Genomic DNA, 17,962 nt, shown 5'->3' with positions numbered 1-17,962 from the left:
CTCTAATCTGAGAAAATACTTCATGTGATTTTGATTTTTTGAATTTATAGAGATGCTTTATGACCAAGCATATGGTCAAATGTTCCATGTGCAGATGAGAAAAATGTATTCCCTCTGGTTGTTGAGTGGAATGTTCTGTAAATGTCTATTAGGACCACATAGTTTAGAGTATAGTTTAAGTCAGGGTTTGTTTACTTTGTACTTCGATTAGCTGTTTAGTGTTGTCAGTGAGGTGTTGAAGTTCCCAATTAATATTGTATTGCTATTAATCTCTTTTCTTAGGTTAAGTAGAAATTGTTTTATAAACCTGGGTGCTCTGGTATTGGATGCATGTATATATTTAGAATAGTTAAATATTCTTGTTGTATTGAAACCTTTATCATTATATAATGCCATTCTTTGTTAATGTTTTTAACTGTTGTTTCTTTGAAGTCTGTTTAATATAAGAATGGCTAGTCATTCAGACTTTTGTTTTCCATTTGTGTGCTATACCTTTTAATGCCCCTTTACTTTGAGTATATATGTGTCTAGCCATTAGACCCCCTATAGGTTCTCTCATAGGCAGCTGAGAGTTGGAGATAGATATATATGTATATTCTTCTAGAATATATAAAGAATATATAAATATATTCTTCTAGAATATATAAAGAATATATAAATATATTCTTCTAGAATATATAAAGAATATATAAAGATATTCTTCTAGAATATATAAAGAATATATAAAGATATTCTTCTAGAATATATAAAGAATATATAAAGATATTCTTCTAGAATATATAAAGAATATATAAATATATTCTTCTAGAATATATAAAGAATATATAAATATATTCTTCTAGAATATATAAAGAATATATAAATATATTCTTCTAGAATATATAAAGAATATATAAATATATTCTTCTAGAATATATAAAGAATATATAAATATATTCTTCCAGAATATATAAATATGTTCTTCCAGAATATATAAATATGTTCTTCCAGAATATATTATCCTGGAATGTAGAATGTTTAGGCTATTTATGTACATGGTTAATATTTAAGTAGAATTATTAATATTTAAGTTCAAGGGTATTTAACTGGAATGTTAATATTGATATGTGAGGTTTCATTTTATTCCTGTTATAGTTTTGTGAGCTAGTAACCTTGGAGTCTCAATTGTGTAATTGCTTTGTGTAATGTGTGAGCTTTCTTATATATGCTTTTATGATGGAGAGTATTGTCCTTTTATTTCCATGTTTAGAACTCTTTTGAGCATTTCTTATAGGTCCAATCTGGAAGAAATTCCCTTAGTGTTTCCTCACTGGGAAAGACTTTATTTTTTCTTCGTTTATGATGCTTAATTTGGCCGGATATAAAATTCTTGGCTTTTTTTTTTTTTTTAAGGAGGCTAAAAATAGGGCCTCAATCTCTGGCTTCCTCTAGGAAGTCTGCTGTAGTCTGATGGCATTTTCTTCATTCAGATGATTTGATACTTCTCTCTAGCTTCCTTAAAGATTAGTTCTTTCATGTTGACTTTGTATAATCTTATGACTGTATGCCTTGGTAATGTACATTCTGTATAATATATTCCAGGTATTCTCTAAATTTATTGTATTTGAATGTCTACATCTCTAGCAAGATTGGGGAAATTTTCCTGAATTATTTTCTCAATTATGTTTTTCATAGTTTTACTAGTTCTCTCTCATTAATGCCTATAAGCCGTAGATTTGGTCGCTTTACATAACCCATATTTTTCAAAGCCTTTGTTTGCTTTCTGAAATCCTTTTTGTTACTGTTTTTTTTCTGACCATATTGATTTGAAAGACTAGTATTCAAGCTCTGAAATTCTTCTGCTTTTTTCTACTCTTTAAAGCTTTCAGCTGTGTTTTAAATTTTCTTCAGTTTTTTTTATTTCCAGTTATTTAAAAAATATATCTATTTTGTCTTTTATCTCATGAATTGTTATTCCACTTTCTTTGAGTTGGTTTTTAACCTTCTCTTGAATCTCACTGAGATTACTTACAATGCATATCTTAAATTCTTTGTTTGAATTTGGTCATTTCAATGTTTTGATTTTGGTTATGATCCATTGCTAGGAAGCCAGGATGGTCCATAACATGTGTCATAATATCCATTATTTTGTTGTACTGGAGTTCTTGGACTGGTTTCTTTTCATATGTAGATGCTGTCATTTATTATTTTTAAATTAACTTTCATTTACATGACTTTTTTCTTCCTCCTTGAGAGTGTGACTGTTGCACATGTCAGGTAGAGTCCTTTGCTTTGCGTTTATGGGGCCAAGGCTCTGTATAAATTCCTTGGTTATAGATAAACTGAGTGTAGTATAGTAGTGTAGGTTTTCTTAAGTGCTAGTTTTTTGTGGGTTGTGGTAGCAATATGCTGTGTATGTGGTCAGGCTCACTGTCTCCTACAGAGATGGTGAGGTACAGGGCTTGGGTTGCATATCTAGTTCCCTAGCACTGCACACTACTGTAAGCAAGAATTATGTTGGGTTGTGCAGCTCACCCTACCAGCAAGTAGGTGACAATTTTGGCTAAAAGCCAGTTAAATGGTATAAACTGGTTTCAGCAGTTGTGATGGGCCATGCAGTTTGACCTCCTAGCCAGTAGATGATACTTCCAGGCAAGAGGTAATTGTGGTGGTGGCAGTGGAATTTTTACATAGCCTTTGTTGATCTGGAGTAGTACTGGGATATTTCTGGTGATGGGCAGTGCCTGGACTCTCAGGATTTCCATCCTGTGCTCTGCCACTAAGGTGGCTTGAGAGGGCAAAGCTGTCTGGCACTGGGTCTGGTGAGCTGGCAGCCAGGCTCTCTGAGGCAGGTACAAGTACCAACCTTAGCAGGTGTCTAGTGGAAGCTCTCAGGCCTCAGGGACAACCCTCCAGAAAGGGTTGGAGGTGCCTCTCCTGCACCACAGAGCTGGCTCAGAGGAAGAGCCAACTCATAACCCTCTTATTGGTGAGTCTCCCTCTGGCATCCACTCTGGCAACTGGCCCTACAAGTTAGTCTGACCCAAAACCGTTTGTGCCCAGATCACAAAGCTATTCTAGGCATCTCGATGGTGAGACTTCCTGCAGCAGAAACCACAGCCGTCAGGCAATAAGCTTTTCAGTCAGGTCTAAAGAAGGGAGGGGTACCCAGCTTCCTCATCACCATACCCTTCTCTATGTTTTGACAGTGTGGACTCCTCCCCTGCTGGAGATCAGGCCGCAGATGTCATCTTCATACATCCCAAACTGTGTGCTAGAGTGCTGGGGAACTGGAACCAGGCCAAAGTGTTTGTCCTCTAGCCGCTAGGGGTCAAGCTGTGATGAGGGTGAACTTGTCCAGGCCACCAACAGACTACTCAGGGAAATGGAAGATATGCTTCACAGCTTTCACAAACAGCTAGACAAGACATTTCTGAATTTATATATACGTAATATTATCTATAATTTTCCAAGTTATTTTGTACCCGTTCTATTATTAAATATCAGCCATCAGAATAGATAGCAAAATATATTGTGTCAATATACAGTATACCCGATTTCCTTTATTTTTTATTACTTTGATAGTGGTGTAATATGAGTTTTAATATTTTAAATAAAATTAGCATGATACATTATTCATCAGAGATTATATATGTCTCAGCATGTAAACCACGGTTGTAAAAAACATTTTTTTTTTTTAGATGGAGTCTTGTCTGTCACCCAGGCTGGAGTGCACTGGTGCAATCTTGGTTCACTGTAACCTCTGCCTCCTGGGTTTAAGCTATTCTCATGCCTCAGCCCCCTGAGTAGCTGGGACTACAGGTGTGTGTCACCACGCCCAGCTCATTTTTGTATTTATGTAGAAATGGGGTCTCGCCATGTTGCCCAGGCTGGCCTCAAACTCCTGGCCTCAAATGATGTACCTGCCTTGGCTTCTCAAAGTGCTGGAATTACAGGCATGAGATACTGTGCACAACCACACACACACACACACACACAAAATCATTTTTTTGTGTGGCTTAGCAATGTTCATGACCTCCAGACCACAAGCAATGACATCTGTTCTGGAACATATAGGTGTTATTACTTTGAAATAGTTATAGGACAAAACAAAATAAGAGAGATAAACTTTATCCATGGCATAAAATACATTTTTGAAATCCATATATATTTTAGATAGCTCACACTAAATGAACAAAATATGTAAAATTCAGAAATGGCAGCAATGGATAATAATTAGTTATACATTAGCGTAAGATGGTGGAAGATGACATTATTCACCATGTTATTTGTAGAAAGATTTTTCAATTTAGTCATCCTCTAATGATTAACCTAGCCAATGGGGCCACTTAGAGCACATAAAGAAGAGTATTAAAACTATAACTAATTTATAAAGGAAATTAGTTACATTATTAAAATATATCAGGCATATTTACTACTTATTGTATATGTGTCCTTTTAGTAATAAAATGCTGGAATTTAGTAAAAGACAAAGCATTTAGAAGACATTTATTCATTTATGTTAACATACTAAGTCAATAATTTGTGCTTTTAAATTTAAATGTTATGTCAGATATTTTTTCTGCAGCCAGCAGTGTTTCCCCTCCACCACAGAAAGCCCCTAATCTTTATGTGCACCTTTCATAGCAAGATTTTACCTATAGTAAACTGAGAACTTTCTTTAGGCTCAGGTGTGGTCTTTTCTATTGTAGTAAACAATATATCGTCAATAGATAGTTATAACTAATTTTTATGTATCATCCATAATACATCTATTCAAAATAAAGTATCACTATGTTCTAATATCTTAAAAGAGACAGCCCCTAGAAAACTTTAAAAACTGTCGTTTTTACATAAAACATGAAAAACAGTCTTTAGAATACATTTTTATTCTCATTTTCAGGCAAAATGAATTACAGTTTTTCTTCTGTTTCTATTCCCTAATTTTTCTTCTATTTGTTCAGTTTATTTGATTTTATTACTATTTAATTTTTTCTTAAATGCAGATATGAACAGGAAGCTTGAGAAAATTTTGTGGCTAAGCAATTTTTTAATATTTAGAATTTCGAGAAATGTGAAAGATGTTAGAGCAATTTAAAGAACAGAGGGATGACAATACTCAAATGAAAGTAAAAAGTGTTCAATAATGAAGAAATATGGGTCATGGTATATACACATTTATATACAATAACTGTACTTTGTGTCAATTCTTAGCTTTCTTTTTAAAAATCACCTTCCTCTTAGTTTAGCATCTCTTCTTTTCTCTTTTGTCTCTCTGACAAGTCCCTTTCTTTTAATTTACTCTGGCTTCTGCTGCCTCTCCCTGGAAAGCCCCCACCCCTCAGAGTTTTATGCTGAAAGATCTTTTCTCAATTTAACCTATTCATAGGGACTTCATGGAGTCCAGCAATTACCACTTTCTTGAATATGCTAATGACTCTTAATTCTCTGGCTTAAATATTGATCTCCTGCCCAACAGATTGTATTTCTATCTAGTTACTAGTCATCTCCACCTGGATTTTCAAAACAGAACTTTTCTTGCCTTACCACTACTCCCTCATCAAATAGAATTTCCATCTTCATTTGAGGAACACCACAATTCACTCAGTCACACAGGCTGAGAGCTTCAGAATTATCTTTGACACTTAACTTTCCTTCACTCAAAACATTCACTTAGGAAGTTGTAATAACTCTAGTTTTGGTCTTTCTCACAATTCTTTCCTGTCTTTTTAAATCTCACTGTTATCGTCTTGAGCCATTTCATTCACTTCTTGAAATCTTGTCCTTTACTCCATCATATTGGAAATAAGATAACAGAGTATTCTCTCTAAAACCCCAACATAATCCGTTTATACTCATCCATGATTTATACTATCCGCAATGCAAACTCTGTAGAATGCTCCAACATGTTTTCGCAATCTAGGATGTTTCCTGTTTCAACCTCATCTCCAGTCACTCTCCTCCATGCATCCTTGGTGCCTTTCAAATGATGACTAGGTGTAATGCAAATATCTATTTATTTTCATTTCCTTGTTTTGCTTTTGCTTTTGTTTCTGCTATTCAGCTTACCACTCCTGTTTCTCCTTTCTTAGAAAATCCTACTATCTCTCCAAGATGGAACTCAGATGATTCAGTATTTTTAAGTCAATTAACTTCCTTGAACAGAATAATGTTATCTACATCTTTCATCTCATGTACATGTCACTTATATAATATTTGCTATGAGAGACACTCTATAGCATCTAGTGGTTTCATGGCACTGTCTGGTTTCTAAGTAAATTATACGCTGCTTTAAAGTCTGAGACCTTGGTCAGTTTGGGTTTTATTTTTAAATACACTGAGTACTTGACTGCTGTCGGTTAAATATGAATGAAATATTAGAAGCCTCAAAAATATGTCGTAACAATTGAGTAGGAAAACTTTGCATTCTTCTCAAAGAATTTCTTAAACTTCTGACAGGTCATTGGAGAATGGCCAATTTGACTCACCTCCTGTTTTGAAGTTTTGGCTAAAGGTTTTGACTTTGCAGTGGAAGCCCACTCAAGTAAAACAAGCATCATCCAAGTCCATGGTTACACAAATATTTATATTATATGCTAAAAGGATAATTTATAAAAACTGAGGATTCTGATAAAATTGTTTTAACAGCAGTAACGTGAAAGCATCTCATTGGGGTAGATCTCAGGTGCTCCTTTAAACTAAATCAGATTAGAAAAGCAACCTAATTGTTTACTTGACAGGACTACTGGATGTCTAATTTGTATCTCTAATTTGCCATACCCCAAGGAGAAATAATGCTTCCTTAACACCATGCTCATTTGCTAAGCTAGACCCTTCTACATCATAACATGTTTCCCTATTCACACATTCACTCAAGCCAAATACTTAGGAGACATCTCTGATGTCTCTTGCCTCAGCACCCCCCAATCAAATCCATAAAATAGTCCTAATGTCTCTGCTGCCAAAAGATATCCCAATTTTGTTCATTTATTTTCATATTTAAGGTTACCACCTAATCTGAACAACCAAATCCCCCTTTTGGATTAATAGCTTTCCAAAATGTCATTCTTGCTACTCACTTCCATGAAAATACATTTTTCAAAGAGTAGTCAATCGAAATACATAAGTCAGATTATGTTGCTCTCTTAACATTAAAGTTTCCAGGGGCTTCTCACTTCTTTCTGCAGTCAATGATATGCCACATGTACAGTGGTGGTCCCATGTATTGCATAGTGAAATTGTATCAATCTTAATGTCCTAGGAAAATGCATTATTCGTGTGTTTGTGGTGATGCAGGTGTAAAAAAAACTCCCTGCTGCACTGCCAATCGTACAAAATTGTAACACATACCGTTCTGCAAAGTACACAATACTTCACAATGATAATAAACTACTGTGAGACTGGCTTATGTATTTACTATACTATACATTTTATTGTTACTTTAGAGTATATTCTTTCTAGTTATTTATAACAAAAAGTTCACCATAAAACAACCTCAGGCAGATCTTTCGAGGGTATTCCAGAAGGCAGCCTTGCTATCAAGGAGATGATAACTCCATACGTGTTACTGCCCCTGCACACCTTCCAGTGGGACAAGATGTGGCGGTAGAAGACAGTGATATTGATGATCCTTATTGTGTGTAGGTCTAAGCTAATGTGTGTGTTTCTGTCTTAGTTATCAACAAAACGTACTAAAAAGTTATAATTACTACAAATAGAAAAAAGCCCATATAAATAAATAAAATATTTTTGTAGAGCTGTACAATGTGCTTGTGTTTTAAGCTGACATTACAAAAGAGTCCAAAAATTGTAAAACGTATATAAAAGTTTATAAAGTAAAAATGTTGCTGTTAGCTAAGATGAATTTATTATAGAAGAAAGAAAAAAAATTAATGTAGCCTAAATGTAGTGTTTATAAAACCAATAATGTCCTGGGGCTTCACATTTACTCACCACTCACTCAGTGACTTACCCAGAGCAACTTCCAGTCTTGCAAGCTCCATTTATGTTAAGTCCTCTATACAGGTATAGCAGTTTTTAATCTTCTATACTGCATTTTTACTGTATGTTTTCTGTTTAGGTATGTTTAGATATACAAACACTTAACTATAGTTTTCAGTACAGTAACCTACAGACTCTACCATCTCAGTTTGTGGAAGTACACTCTATAATGTTTGCACAGTGATGAAATCACTAAAAGATGCACTTCTCAGAACATATCCCCCTTGTTAAGTGACATATGACTGTATATCTAATGTCATCAATGTGGCTGATAAGGCCCAACATGATCTTGCCTTCACTTCTCCAGTTCGCATAATATTGAACTTCCTCTTCAAAACCACTGACCACCTTTCTGCTGTCACATAAGTGATATTTCACATGCTGTTCCTCTTTCCAGAACTCCCTTTTTTAATGGGCTCTCCATGGCTGTCTCTTTTTAGTTACTCTGGTCTCAGATTGAGTATAAGTCTTTATTAGATCCTTAATCAAGCAAAAAGAAGTAATAGCTTCCACCTTTTGTCTAATCACACCAATCTGTTTTATGTCCATCCTGGTATTTATCACTAACCTGTATATCCTTTCTACATATTTATTTTAGCTTCGTTATTATATGCCCCCACACCAGAGAGTAAACTCCATGAAAAGAGAGTCTATTTTCTTCAATACCGTCCTGTATTCTGCCTCTCATGTACCTCTAACAGTGCCTACAACTGCATCTACTGTTGTTACTCTCCACAAAGCTACAGAATGACCTTTGGAAAAGCCTTGTTTAAAATGCAATTTACATGGAATTAAATTCAAAGTCCTTCCAAAAAGTGTTCTACAGAGCCTGATGATGTTATCTTTCTTTGACTAACTCACTGCTGGTACCCCATTGCAGCCACTCTTGTTGACTCCAGTTTGGTGAGGTTGCTGGCCTCTGCTATCCTCCAGCACACCTATAAATTCCCTACCACTCCCTCTTAATGGAAAACATTTGCAATTATTACTCCCTTGTTTTCTTTGGGTGCTTCCTCCAATGTAACATTGACAGAGAGATAATTTGTAATGAGTCTATTCAAATGACAATAATACCACCATCACTAAAAGTCCTGCATTCACTGTGCTCTTACTGCTTTAGTTTTCTTTATAGTACTTCTCAGCACATCAAATACATTTATGTGTGTGTTTTCTGTCTCTCTACACTAGAATTTAAGTCTCATAAAAGCAGTGAATTTGTATGTTTTCTTCACTGCTGTAGTCCCAAGGGCTTAATAATGCTTGGTACAAGATAGGTGCTCAAGAATGTTGATTGAATAATTGCCGTATGCAGGTGATTGAATGAATGAAAATTAAGAGTTTGATGAAGATTTGTTGAGTAAATAAGTGAATCAAACAATCCCAAAGGGGGACGGGGCATATTCAATTGCATGTGTAAGAAAATTTATATTTTCTTAATATGATACTATAAATAATATGTGGTAACTGGAAGAACATATACAAAACCATGGGAATGGTAAAGGTTATTTGAGCTTGAGTACGTGAAAAGTATAATGTATTCCTTAAGTGAATCCTATTAAAGGGTGAAGTTCAGTTAGTCACATTTCAGATAATTTCACTTGCTTAGAAACCATCTCTAGATCTAGTAGCACTCGTTTGGGAAATAATAGCTTTATGGGTGAACAAAATTATGGTAAACTGACAAAGAAAAATAGCAAAAAATATAAATGGGATAACTTGTTTTATTGCCTTGTAGATAGTATGTTTAGCAAATTACATATCCAATTATCTTTCAAAACAGGTTGTGTCAAGGCATTCATTATCCACTGAAGGTTGAAATAATGTCCTTTCCATTTCATGCTAGGTGGATGACTGGCTGGTTGATATTCCTTGGAGCTGGGTCTCTGAGATTGGCAATTTTTATTCCAGAAGTCTGTGTTTGGAGACATTCCTGTTGCATGATTTATTTTTTTAAAGTCATTTTAAACACAGAGACAGAATACTGTTCTGTATGAAGCAGCATTTTTCACTCATATTCTTTCAAATTTATCTCTATGCCAGCTTGGGCATGAATATCAGAGGCTTTTGCATGGTTTAGTGATACATGGAGGTGGTGTGTTCATGGTGTGCTCACAAGTAAAATGAAAAATTGCTTGGTTGCTCTCAGCCAAGTGCTAGAGAAGATAGCAATATACTTAGCTCTCTGTTCAATGCATCTAGTAAGAATAATGTTCTGATGTTCAACACCTCAAAATTTCTCAATCTACTTTCCATTTAACACATTCAGCAGACATGGCTATAGCATCACTGATGAGTTCTTTTTAAAGAAGGGAAAAGGAAGTATGCAATATGACAATGAAATTGTATGTTAACTCGGTTGTTTTTAAGTTAAAACAGTATTTAACCTTATCAAGAGAGATTCACAAGCAACTACAAAAGTAAAACCACAGCGTTAAGAATGAAAAATCCAGGCTGATGTTTTACGAATAGACATGCATCATTCTTATATAAAATATATTGATACGCTATATCCAGAAGAATAACTTACAAGTTGATGATGGAATTGTAAAAACAACTCTACTAATACATCATGCCAATAGGTCAAATAAGCAAAAGGATATGTAGTAATTTCTAAAAGTATATGAAAGTCAAGAAATTTTAAAATCCATTCCAATTATTTTAGAGCAGGAGCACAAATCCTTAATATAAGACAAAAAGGTCCAGGTCAAACTTATAGCTAACATGAAGTCATACTTAACACAATATCACATTGAAATGTGAATGATTACAATTAGAAGTTTTAAAAATTGTTTCACTATCTCTCATATCAACTAACATACAGCCTTTGTAATAAAATTAAATGAGTAGGAAAAAATAGAAACCCATAGACTATATTCCTATTCTCTTCTTTGAGAATATAAACCAACTAGGTTTAATATAGTGTTCTACTGGTAAGCCAGGTCTAAAAAAAAAAAAAAAACAACTGGCAAACATGAGATTCTCCCTGGTATTTTAAACTGTTAACAACAACCGAAACTATTTTGAGGAGATTGGACCCGGGTCACTTGTTCTCCTCAATTCCCTGGGTCTGGATCTTTTCTCTAGGGTCGGGAGGACCCCTTCTGCTTGCTTCACTGTTCTCAAGGAATTCTTCCTCCTCACACTTGGGATACAGGCCCTTCAATGGACAAAGGCCTTAACACAAAGTGAGAAACTTGTTTAAATGAACGTGATTTCTGCTGGAGGTCCTGACACAACTTTGCTGTTGTGCAAAGGAACATGAAGCCTGCTTCCAGCATAAATGGAGGAAAACACAAGGGGTGGAATGGCTAGGCAAAAAAGTATAAGTTAGTTGCTGGAATTTATTATATCACATTTTATACATGTTATAAATAATACATTAGTATTTTAATTTTTAAAACTTAAATTTAACATAAAAAGAATGTGACTATGAATATTCTGTTGTTTCTTTCAGGTAGATAGTTATAAGTTGATTTTATAGACCGTTTTTCTAATTCATGAGCCACTTGAAATATCAAACTGTAGTAATGGAATACACTAGCAAAAGGAAGTAAACTTCTTTCTCGTTTGTTTGGTTGTTTTCTTTTTTAAAAACTCCTATTGAACAGAAAAGTTGCACTGACAAATGAACTACAGAGATCTTCAACTTAAAGAATACATTTCAACATATTAAAACCATACTGCAACAGGAATTTATTTTTATTTAGGCAGTAGCCCTAAGCAATCTATAACGCAAAGTTTATGGGTGAAAAGAGAAAAAATCCTATCTCATCAGATGAAGAATTTTGGTAAATTCAAAGGAAATCCATTTGAATTATTCATAAGGAAAGGCATTTTTTTCCCAAACCAACCTTTAATTGAAAACCTTGGTTTACCAAGAAGTTAAAACGATGTTATTATTGCAGGCATTTCAATTGGATCCACTTACTGGTGTCCTGAGACACTGATCCCATTGGTCCTCGGGTGGTTTGGTTGACACCTTTGTACTCAGGCTCTGAGCATCCCCCAAATTTTACCTCAGGGTGGCAATTGTTATTGTTTTCTTTACTGTTATTATCTCTTTTGTATTATATTGTTTACTTAACTCTCTTCCCAACTAGTAAATATACTAGATAGAGGCAGAGATTTTTGTTCCTTACGAAGCTCTAAATTTCTGAAACAGTGCCTGATGTAGGCACTCAATAAATATTTGTTGAACAATAAATGAATGGATGGGAATTTGGGGAAGCTCTCACCTAGCTTATATACAGAACTTGTTCTTATTTCCAAGATTACTTCAAACTTCCAGTAGAAAAAAAAATGGCATCATCACTTATACTCCATGATTCCATTTATCTTTCTCTGGCCCTGTACTCTCACTTCACCTTTTTGAAAAGACGCATCAATGTCTGTCCCTTATATAGGTATATGGGTGAAAACTAGCCAAGTTTTCTCATAAGTAATTTTCAGGGTTACAAAAGAAGAGGCATTACAGTAAACTGGTGATAAATGTGGACTCTGGCAGTAGACTTTCTAGGTACAGATGCTGAATAGGTTAATTACTAGCACTGTGAACCTGAGCATTTACTTAAAAGTTATGTACTTTAGCTTTCTCATCTGCAAAATAGAATAAAAATATAACTACTGCATTGAATTGTTGTAATAATGAAATTAACCTGTTAAGGATTTATTCTACTTCCTACCCCCATGAGATCAATTCCTTAGCTCCCACAGATGAGTGAGAATGTAAATGTTTGTCTTTCTGCACCTCACTAACTTCACTTAATGACCTCCAGTTCTATCCATGTTGTTGCAAATGAAAGGATTTTTATCTAATATTCAATAGCATAGTGGGGTGACTATAGTTAACAATGCATTTTATATATTAAAATAGCTTGAAGAGTGGAGTTAACATGTTACCAACCCACAGAAATGATACATAAGGTGATGGACATCCTAAGTACCTTCACTTGATCATTACGCTTCCTAAGCATGTGAGAAAATATTTTATGTACCCCAAATATATATAAATATTATGGATCAATAAGCCAAAAATCATTCTTATGAGAACAAATTCATTATTGCAAGAGCTAACCCAGTCTCTCTTGAGATTTTAACGACCTAGTCATCTCATAAAGGCCCTATCTCTTAACACCAATATAATGGCAATTAATTTCAACATTAGTTTTAGTGGGGACAAACTACATTCAAACCATAGTAGACTGTTAGATATTTATTAAGGACTCTAAAAATAGTAAGAGCTTGGATTTCTAAAATTCACATGTGCATCAAATTCAGTATGTTTACATCTTCTGATAAAGATATGTTTAGTACAGTATGAACTTAGCCTTTTTTGTAAAAAATTATGGTCCTTTATTAACATTTTTTTATCTTTGTTTTGCTGAAGTTACAATTTTTCTTGAAAAAGATATAAAATTTGGTGCATAAAATTTTTTACGTGAACTTGTATAGAAAGGCAAATTTTAAGAGAATATCACACATTACACACACACACACACACACACACACACAGAGAGTAGAAAAAGCTATAGGGAAAGAAATAGTTGTTAACGTGTCTTATCCTGGGAAATGCTATCCATATTTTTTCTAATTGAGTGTTTTTGTTTTTTATGATAAAAAATCATGATTAAGAATTCTTTATGTGTAAAAATCAAAAGCCTAATCATTAAAAACAGTTTAATCATACTGAGCTTCTAACACCAAAGGACCTGGACTGTATTTATCATGGCCAGTTGAATATATTTAATCTTTTTCTTTCCTTACATTGGCCATTTCAATTTAAACAGCTGAATGGCCACTGAGTAGATTTCAAAAGCAATAGATATTTTGGAAGTCTTTAAAATTTGAAGAAAAAAAAAGTACAAATGAATACAATGCATTACCCTTAAGTTAACCACTGAAAATAGACCAAATTATTTCTAGTTAGCAGTTGTAAATGGCACAAGGCAGCATGGTGATCACCTGTTTTCACAGGGTCAGAACCTTTCTTTGTAGCTCTGCATCCCCAGATACATACATGCTGTATTGAAGGGTAAGTTAGCATATCAATCTACAGTGTCATTTGCCTAGAGATAACTCCTTGTTCAGGGTATTGGCACTGGTTGGCCAGAGTAATGTACAAGCTGATTTTCTTTTGGCAAGTCACAGTTTTCTCTCTCTCCCAATGCTGTGATGCATGCGTAATTTTTATTGTGGTTTAGCTGATTGCCTTGAAATTATTTTTCATCTCATGTAAATTTGCAAATGTCTATGTGTGACTGGCATTCACAGTTGAAAGAACATAATTTGTTCCTATTTTACACAGGTGATATATGAGCATATTTTTCTGAGTTCTTTGGGAAAAAAGACAATCAAAGGCTGAAAATCAAATAATAGTAATTTATCTGTTGTAGGAGTGGCTGTTACTGTGGGCTAAAATACCCATTCCATTTTTTGTTCTTTTGCCACAACAAAACCAATATTCATTAGGTCAAATGATATTTAACATATTCACTATTCTTATCGCTTTTTACAATTTTCTTTAGCAGGTAGGTGTTATTTTGTCAAAACTAAACATATAAATTTAACAGACCCTCACATAATCATTCTAATTCAGAGAAAGTAAGGCTGACTTTGTAGGAAGCTAAAATTACAGATCATTTTAAAGAAATATTTTCAGTCTAGAGAAAAATATTTAGCATACTGCATTATCTTGGAATGTAGACAAGATTGTAGAAGCTTCTAGTTTACCTAACTAACCTATAGCATTTCACATTCATGAAGAATTTTGCTAAGGTGGGAATAGATTTAGCTCAATTTTCCCAGGCCATTCTTCTCAATGCAAATGTTTCAGAATTAGCATACAAATTGTCATTCTCCACTTTTACAGTCCCTCATTCGCATCCTACAGAGTACATAGGAAAGTTCCTAGAATTTTTGTATAAGTAATAACCCACACCTACATGTTATCATGCATGTCTTGCCCTGATTAGTAGTCATTTCCAGTGTTTACTTGTTGGGTTAAGATGTGATACATGCAGATTATGGAATATTTTTAGAAAATACACATTATATTCAAATATGTTTTGGAACGCTTTGGATTAAAAGAGGGAAACAGATTTGAAAGCTCTAACAAACACACTAGTGCTTGAATGCATATACATAAACAATTTATACTGAGCCTATTCATATTTTGAATTTTAGGTAATCAGCATGCCCATATTCTTATCAACATGAATTTATCACAAATATAAAACTGGGGACATCTGAAGGTATACACTTTTAGATAGCAAATGGTTATAAAGACCAGAGACAACTTATTCGTCAGACACAGTAGGTACGGCACTTAGGGGTCATGAAAATTTTATAGGCCCATTATATTTTTAAATTTTAATGTATCTTAGAAACCAAAGAAAAAATGAGTATAACAATGAATAACAATGAATGTAAAATAGTGAACATAGCCTAGGTAATATTACATATATTTCATATAAAATATAATACATAAATATTTTATAGGAAATATATTTATACATGAAAATACTTTATATAACATATAAATATATAAATTAAACATAAATATAAATTTACATAAAATATAAACATATTTATATATTTTATGTTTTATACACAGAGAGATAGAGCATAAGAAAAGAGGCCCACGAAAGTTATAATGCTTGTATATGATGGTTGCATCACTCACATACACTGCATACTAATGATCATGCTAAACTTATTTCTCATTTTTCTCTATATTATTAATAGTACTTTAAAGGAAGTTCTTGCAAACACTAGGGAATATCATCTGTGGCCCTTGTGATCAACCACAGCATGACCTACATGCTGTCTCTGGCCAGAGGAACCTGAACGGAAGAAGCACAGACTTTTGTTTCTTTCTACATTGGTCTGCAACTTGTTTTGACTTTGTTCTTTTGCTCTTATGTTTATCTGTTTGTTTTCCTGTTTTGTTTTATTCAATGGTAAATATTCACTTTCCTCTGAAGAGGCTTGCAAAATGGTCACATATGCTTTTCTTCATTAGGATTGTTCAGGAATGATGAGGCTACTCGACACTTAGGGAGTAATTTCAATTTTAGAGCTCTTTATAAACATTAAGTGATGACAACTAACAAACTGTGATCCAAGAAGGTGCATTACCAGGGATAAATAGGTACTCCATCATTTCTAGTATATGCTGCTGTCATTGTAAACCTTCTTTAACATAAAAGAAAAGGTCCAATCACTGAGACATAATTAATAAATTTTATTTGTGCTGATTTTGCTTTATTTTATTGTCTTCTGTGCTTTAATGGGGCAATATTTTATACTAACATTAAACTGCTCCTGCAAAAAAGCACTCAGCAGCATTGATCTTGAGAACTTTATTAATATGTTCCATAGAGTGATACATGTGCTGTGGCTGCTTTTATTTCTTTTATAGAGTACAGGAGGATATGACACGTAAGCATGAATTATCCACCTGAAAACATCATGAACTAATCTTTGCAAAATAATTAACAGCATACTAGTGTGATTTACAGTGGGCAAGTTGATATTGAATAAGGAATAGTTTAATCATATAGACATTTATATAGACTGGTACATTAACACTGATTTATAATACATATAATACATTATTGCAAATTACTATCAGAAATATATAATAAATTATACTTTAAAAAATTTTCATATTACCTTTTTGCCTCTTAAGCACATGCTATATTGCTTACAACTTTTCAAGGGATATGCATGATAAAAAAATTTAAAACTGTAACTATATAATTAAGATAGAGGCATTCATAGAAGCTATATTAATTTTATATGGTTACCTTTACAAATTACACAATTTTATGGCTTAAAACTACACAAATTCCTTATTTTACAGTTCTGTAGCTCAGAAGATTAAAATGGGTCTCACTGGGCTAGTCATGATACTGGCAAGGCTGCATTCCCTCTGAAGCCCCTAAGAAACAATTTGTTTTCTTGCCTCTTCCATCTTCTAGAAGCTGTCCCCATTTCTTGGCTCCTGGCCCTCTTCCTTCATCTTTTTTTTTTTTTTTTTGCATGCAATAAAGGATCGAGTTTTCACATTGCATCACTCTAACTTCTTCCCTGCCTTCCTCTTCCACTTTTAAAGACCCTTGTGATTACATTGGGACCTGCCAGATAATTCAGAATAATATCTGTATTTTAAAGTCAGCTGATTAGAACATTAATTTCATCTGCAACCTTAATTCTCCTTTGCTGTGTGCATTCATGCGCATTCACAAGTTCTGAGGATTAAGATATAAATGTCTTTGGAGGTGATTGTTCTGACTACCACTGAGACATATTGTAAAATATTTTCCCTGGATAAATTTAAGCTACCATGAATCTCAAGCATGTATTTTTAATAGAAGATTTCCTTGTATTTTGTTTACAACACAAACCTGTTTTTAAGAAAATAAGACCACTTTTAATGCTAATATTGTGAACATTGTATTCATTAGTATTTTATGCATTTAAGATTATTTTTTATTTCCATTAACTTTTATAGTTTATATATTGACAGTCTCATTATTAGCATTTTTTCCTAGTCAAGACAATTATCTTCCAGTTGAATTGAGAACAGAAGAAACTTCTAGAGCTAGGTTAATGTGAATTGAGAAACTTGTAAAATATTTGATATACCTTCCATTGTGTTTCTAATAAGATTGATATGAGTATATATACTTTATTAACTTTTCACTATGATTTATTTTTAGAATAGTAAAAACAGTTATTTTAAAAAGAGACTTGAAAGCAAATTTGAATATAATTTTACATGAAAGTTTAATGTAAAAGTCATCAGTTACGAAGGAATGCTACTCTAATATCTTAAGAAAAGCCATTGTTATATATAGGGACAGTGAAATTAGAAGAAAAAAGAACATAGCTTAGTTTCAAGTTACTTTAATTTCAAGTGAATCTCAAAGGCAAAAATTAATTTGGGAAAAATAAAATTAGCAATATTTTTATATGAATA

The 17,962-nt window shown here is 33.5% G+C and overlaps 1 protein-coding gene across 3 annotated transcripts in view; it reads left to right on the top strand.

Annotated features, from left to right (window-relative positions):
• The window catches only part of LOC129144272 (protein eyes shut homolog), a 773,546-nt gene that overhangs the window by 629,671 nt on the left and 125,913 nt on the right, over nucleotides 1-17,962 (top strand). The window contains exon 14 of one of the 3 annotated variants that reach the window (XM_063813142.1): nucleotides 8,579-8,790. The exons of the other annotated variants lie outside the window; for them this stretch is intronic. Coding sequence (XP_063669212.1) covers nucleotides 8,579-8,775 — 197 coding nt within the window. The 3' untranslated portion in view covers nucleotides 8,776-8,790. Of the gene's footprint in view, nucleotides 1-8,578; nucleotides 8,791-17,962 lie in introns of those variants that run through there. 3 annotated transcript variants of the gene reach the window in all.

Source organism: Pan troglodytes, chromosome 5 (assembly GCF_028858775.2).
Source record: "Pan troglodytes isolate AG18354 chromosome 5, NHGRI_mPanTro3-v2.0_pri, whole genome shotgun sequence".
Classification (NCBI taxonomy): domain Eukaryota; kingdom Metazoa; phylum Chordata; class Mammalia; order Primates; family Hominidae; genus Pan; species Pan troglodytes.
This window is presented reverse-complemented; position numbering and strand designations above follow the sequence as displayed.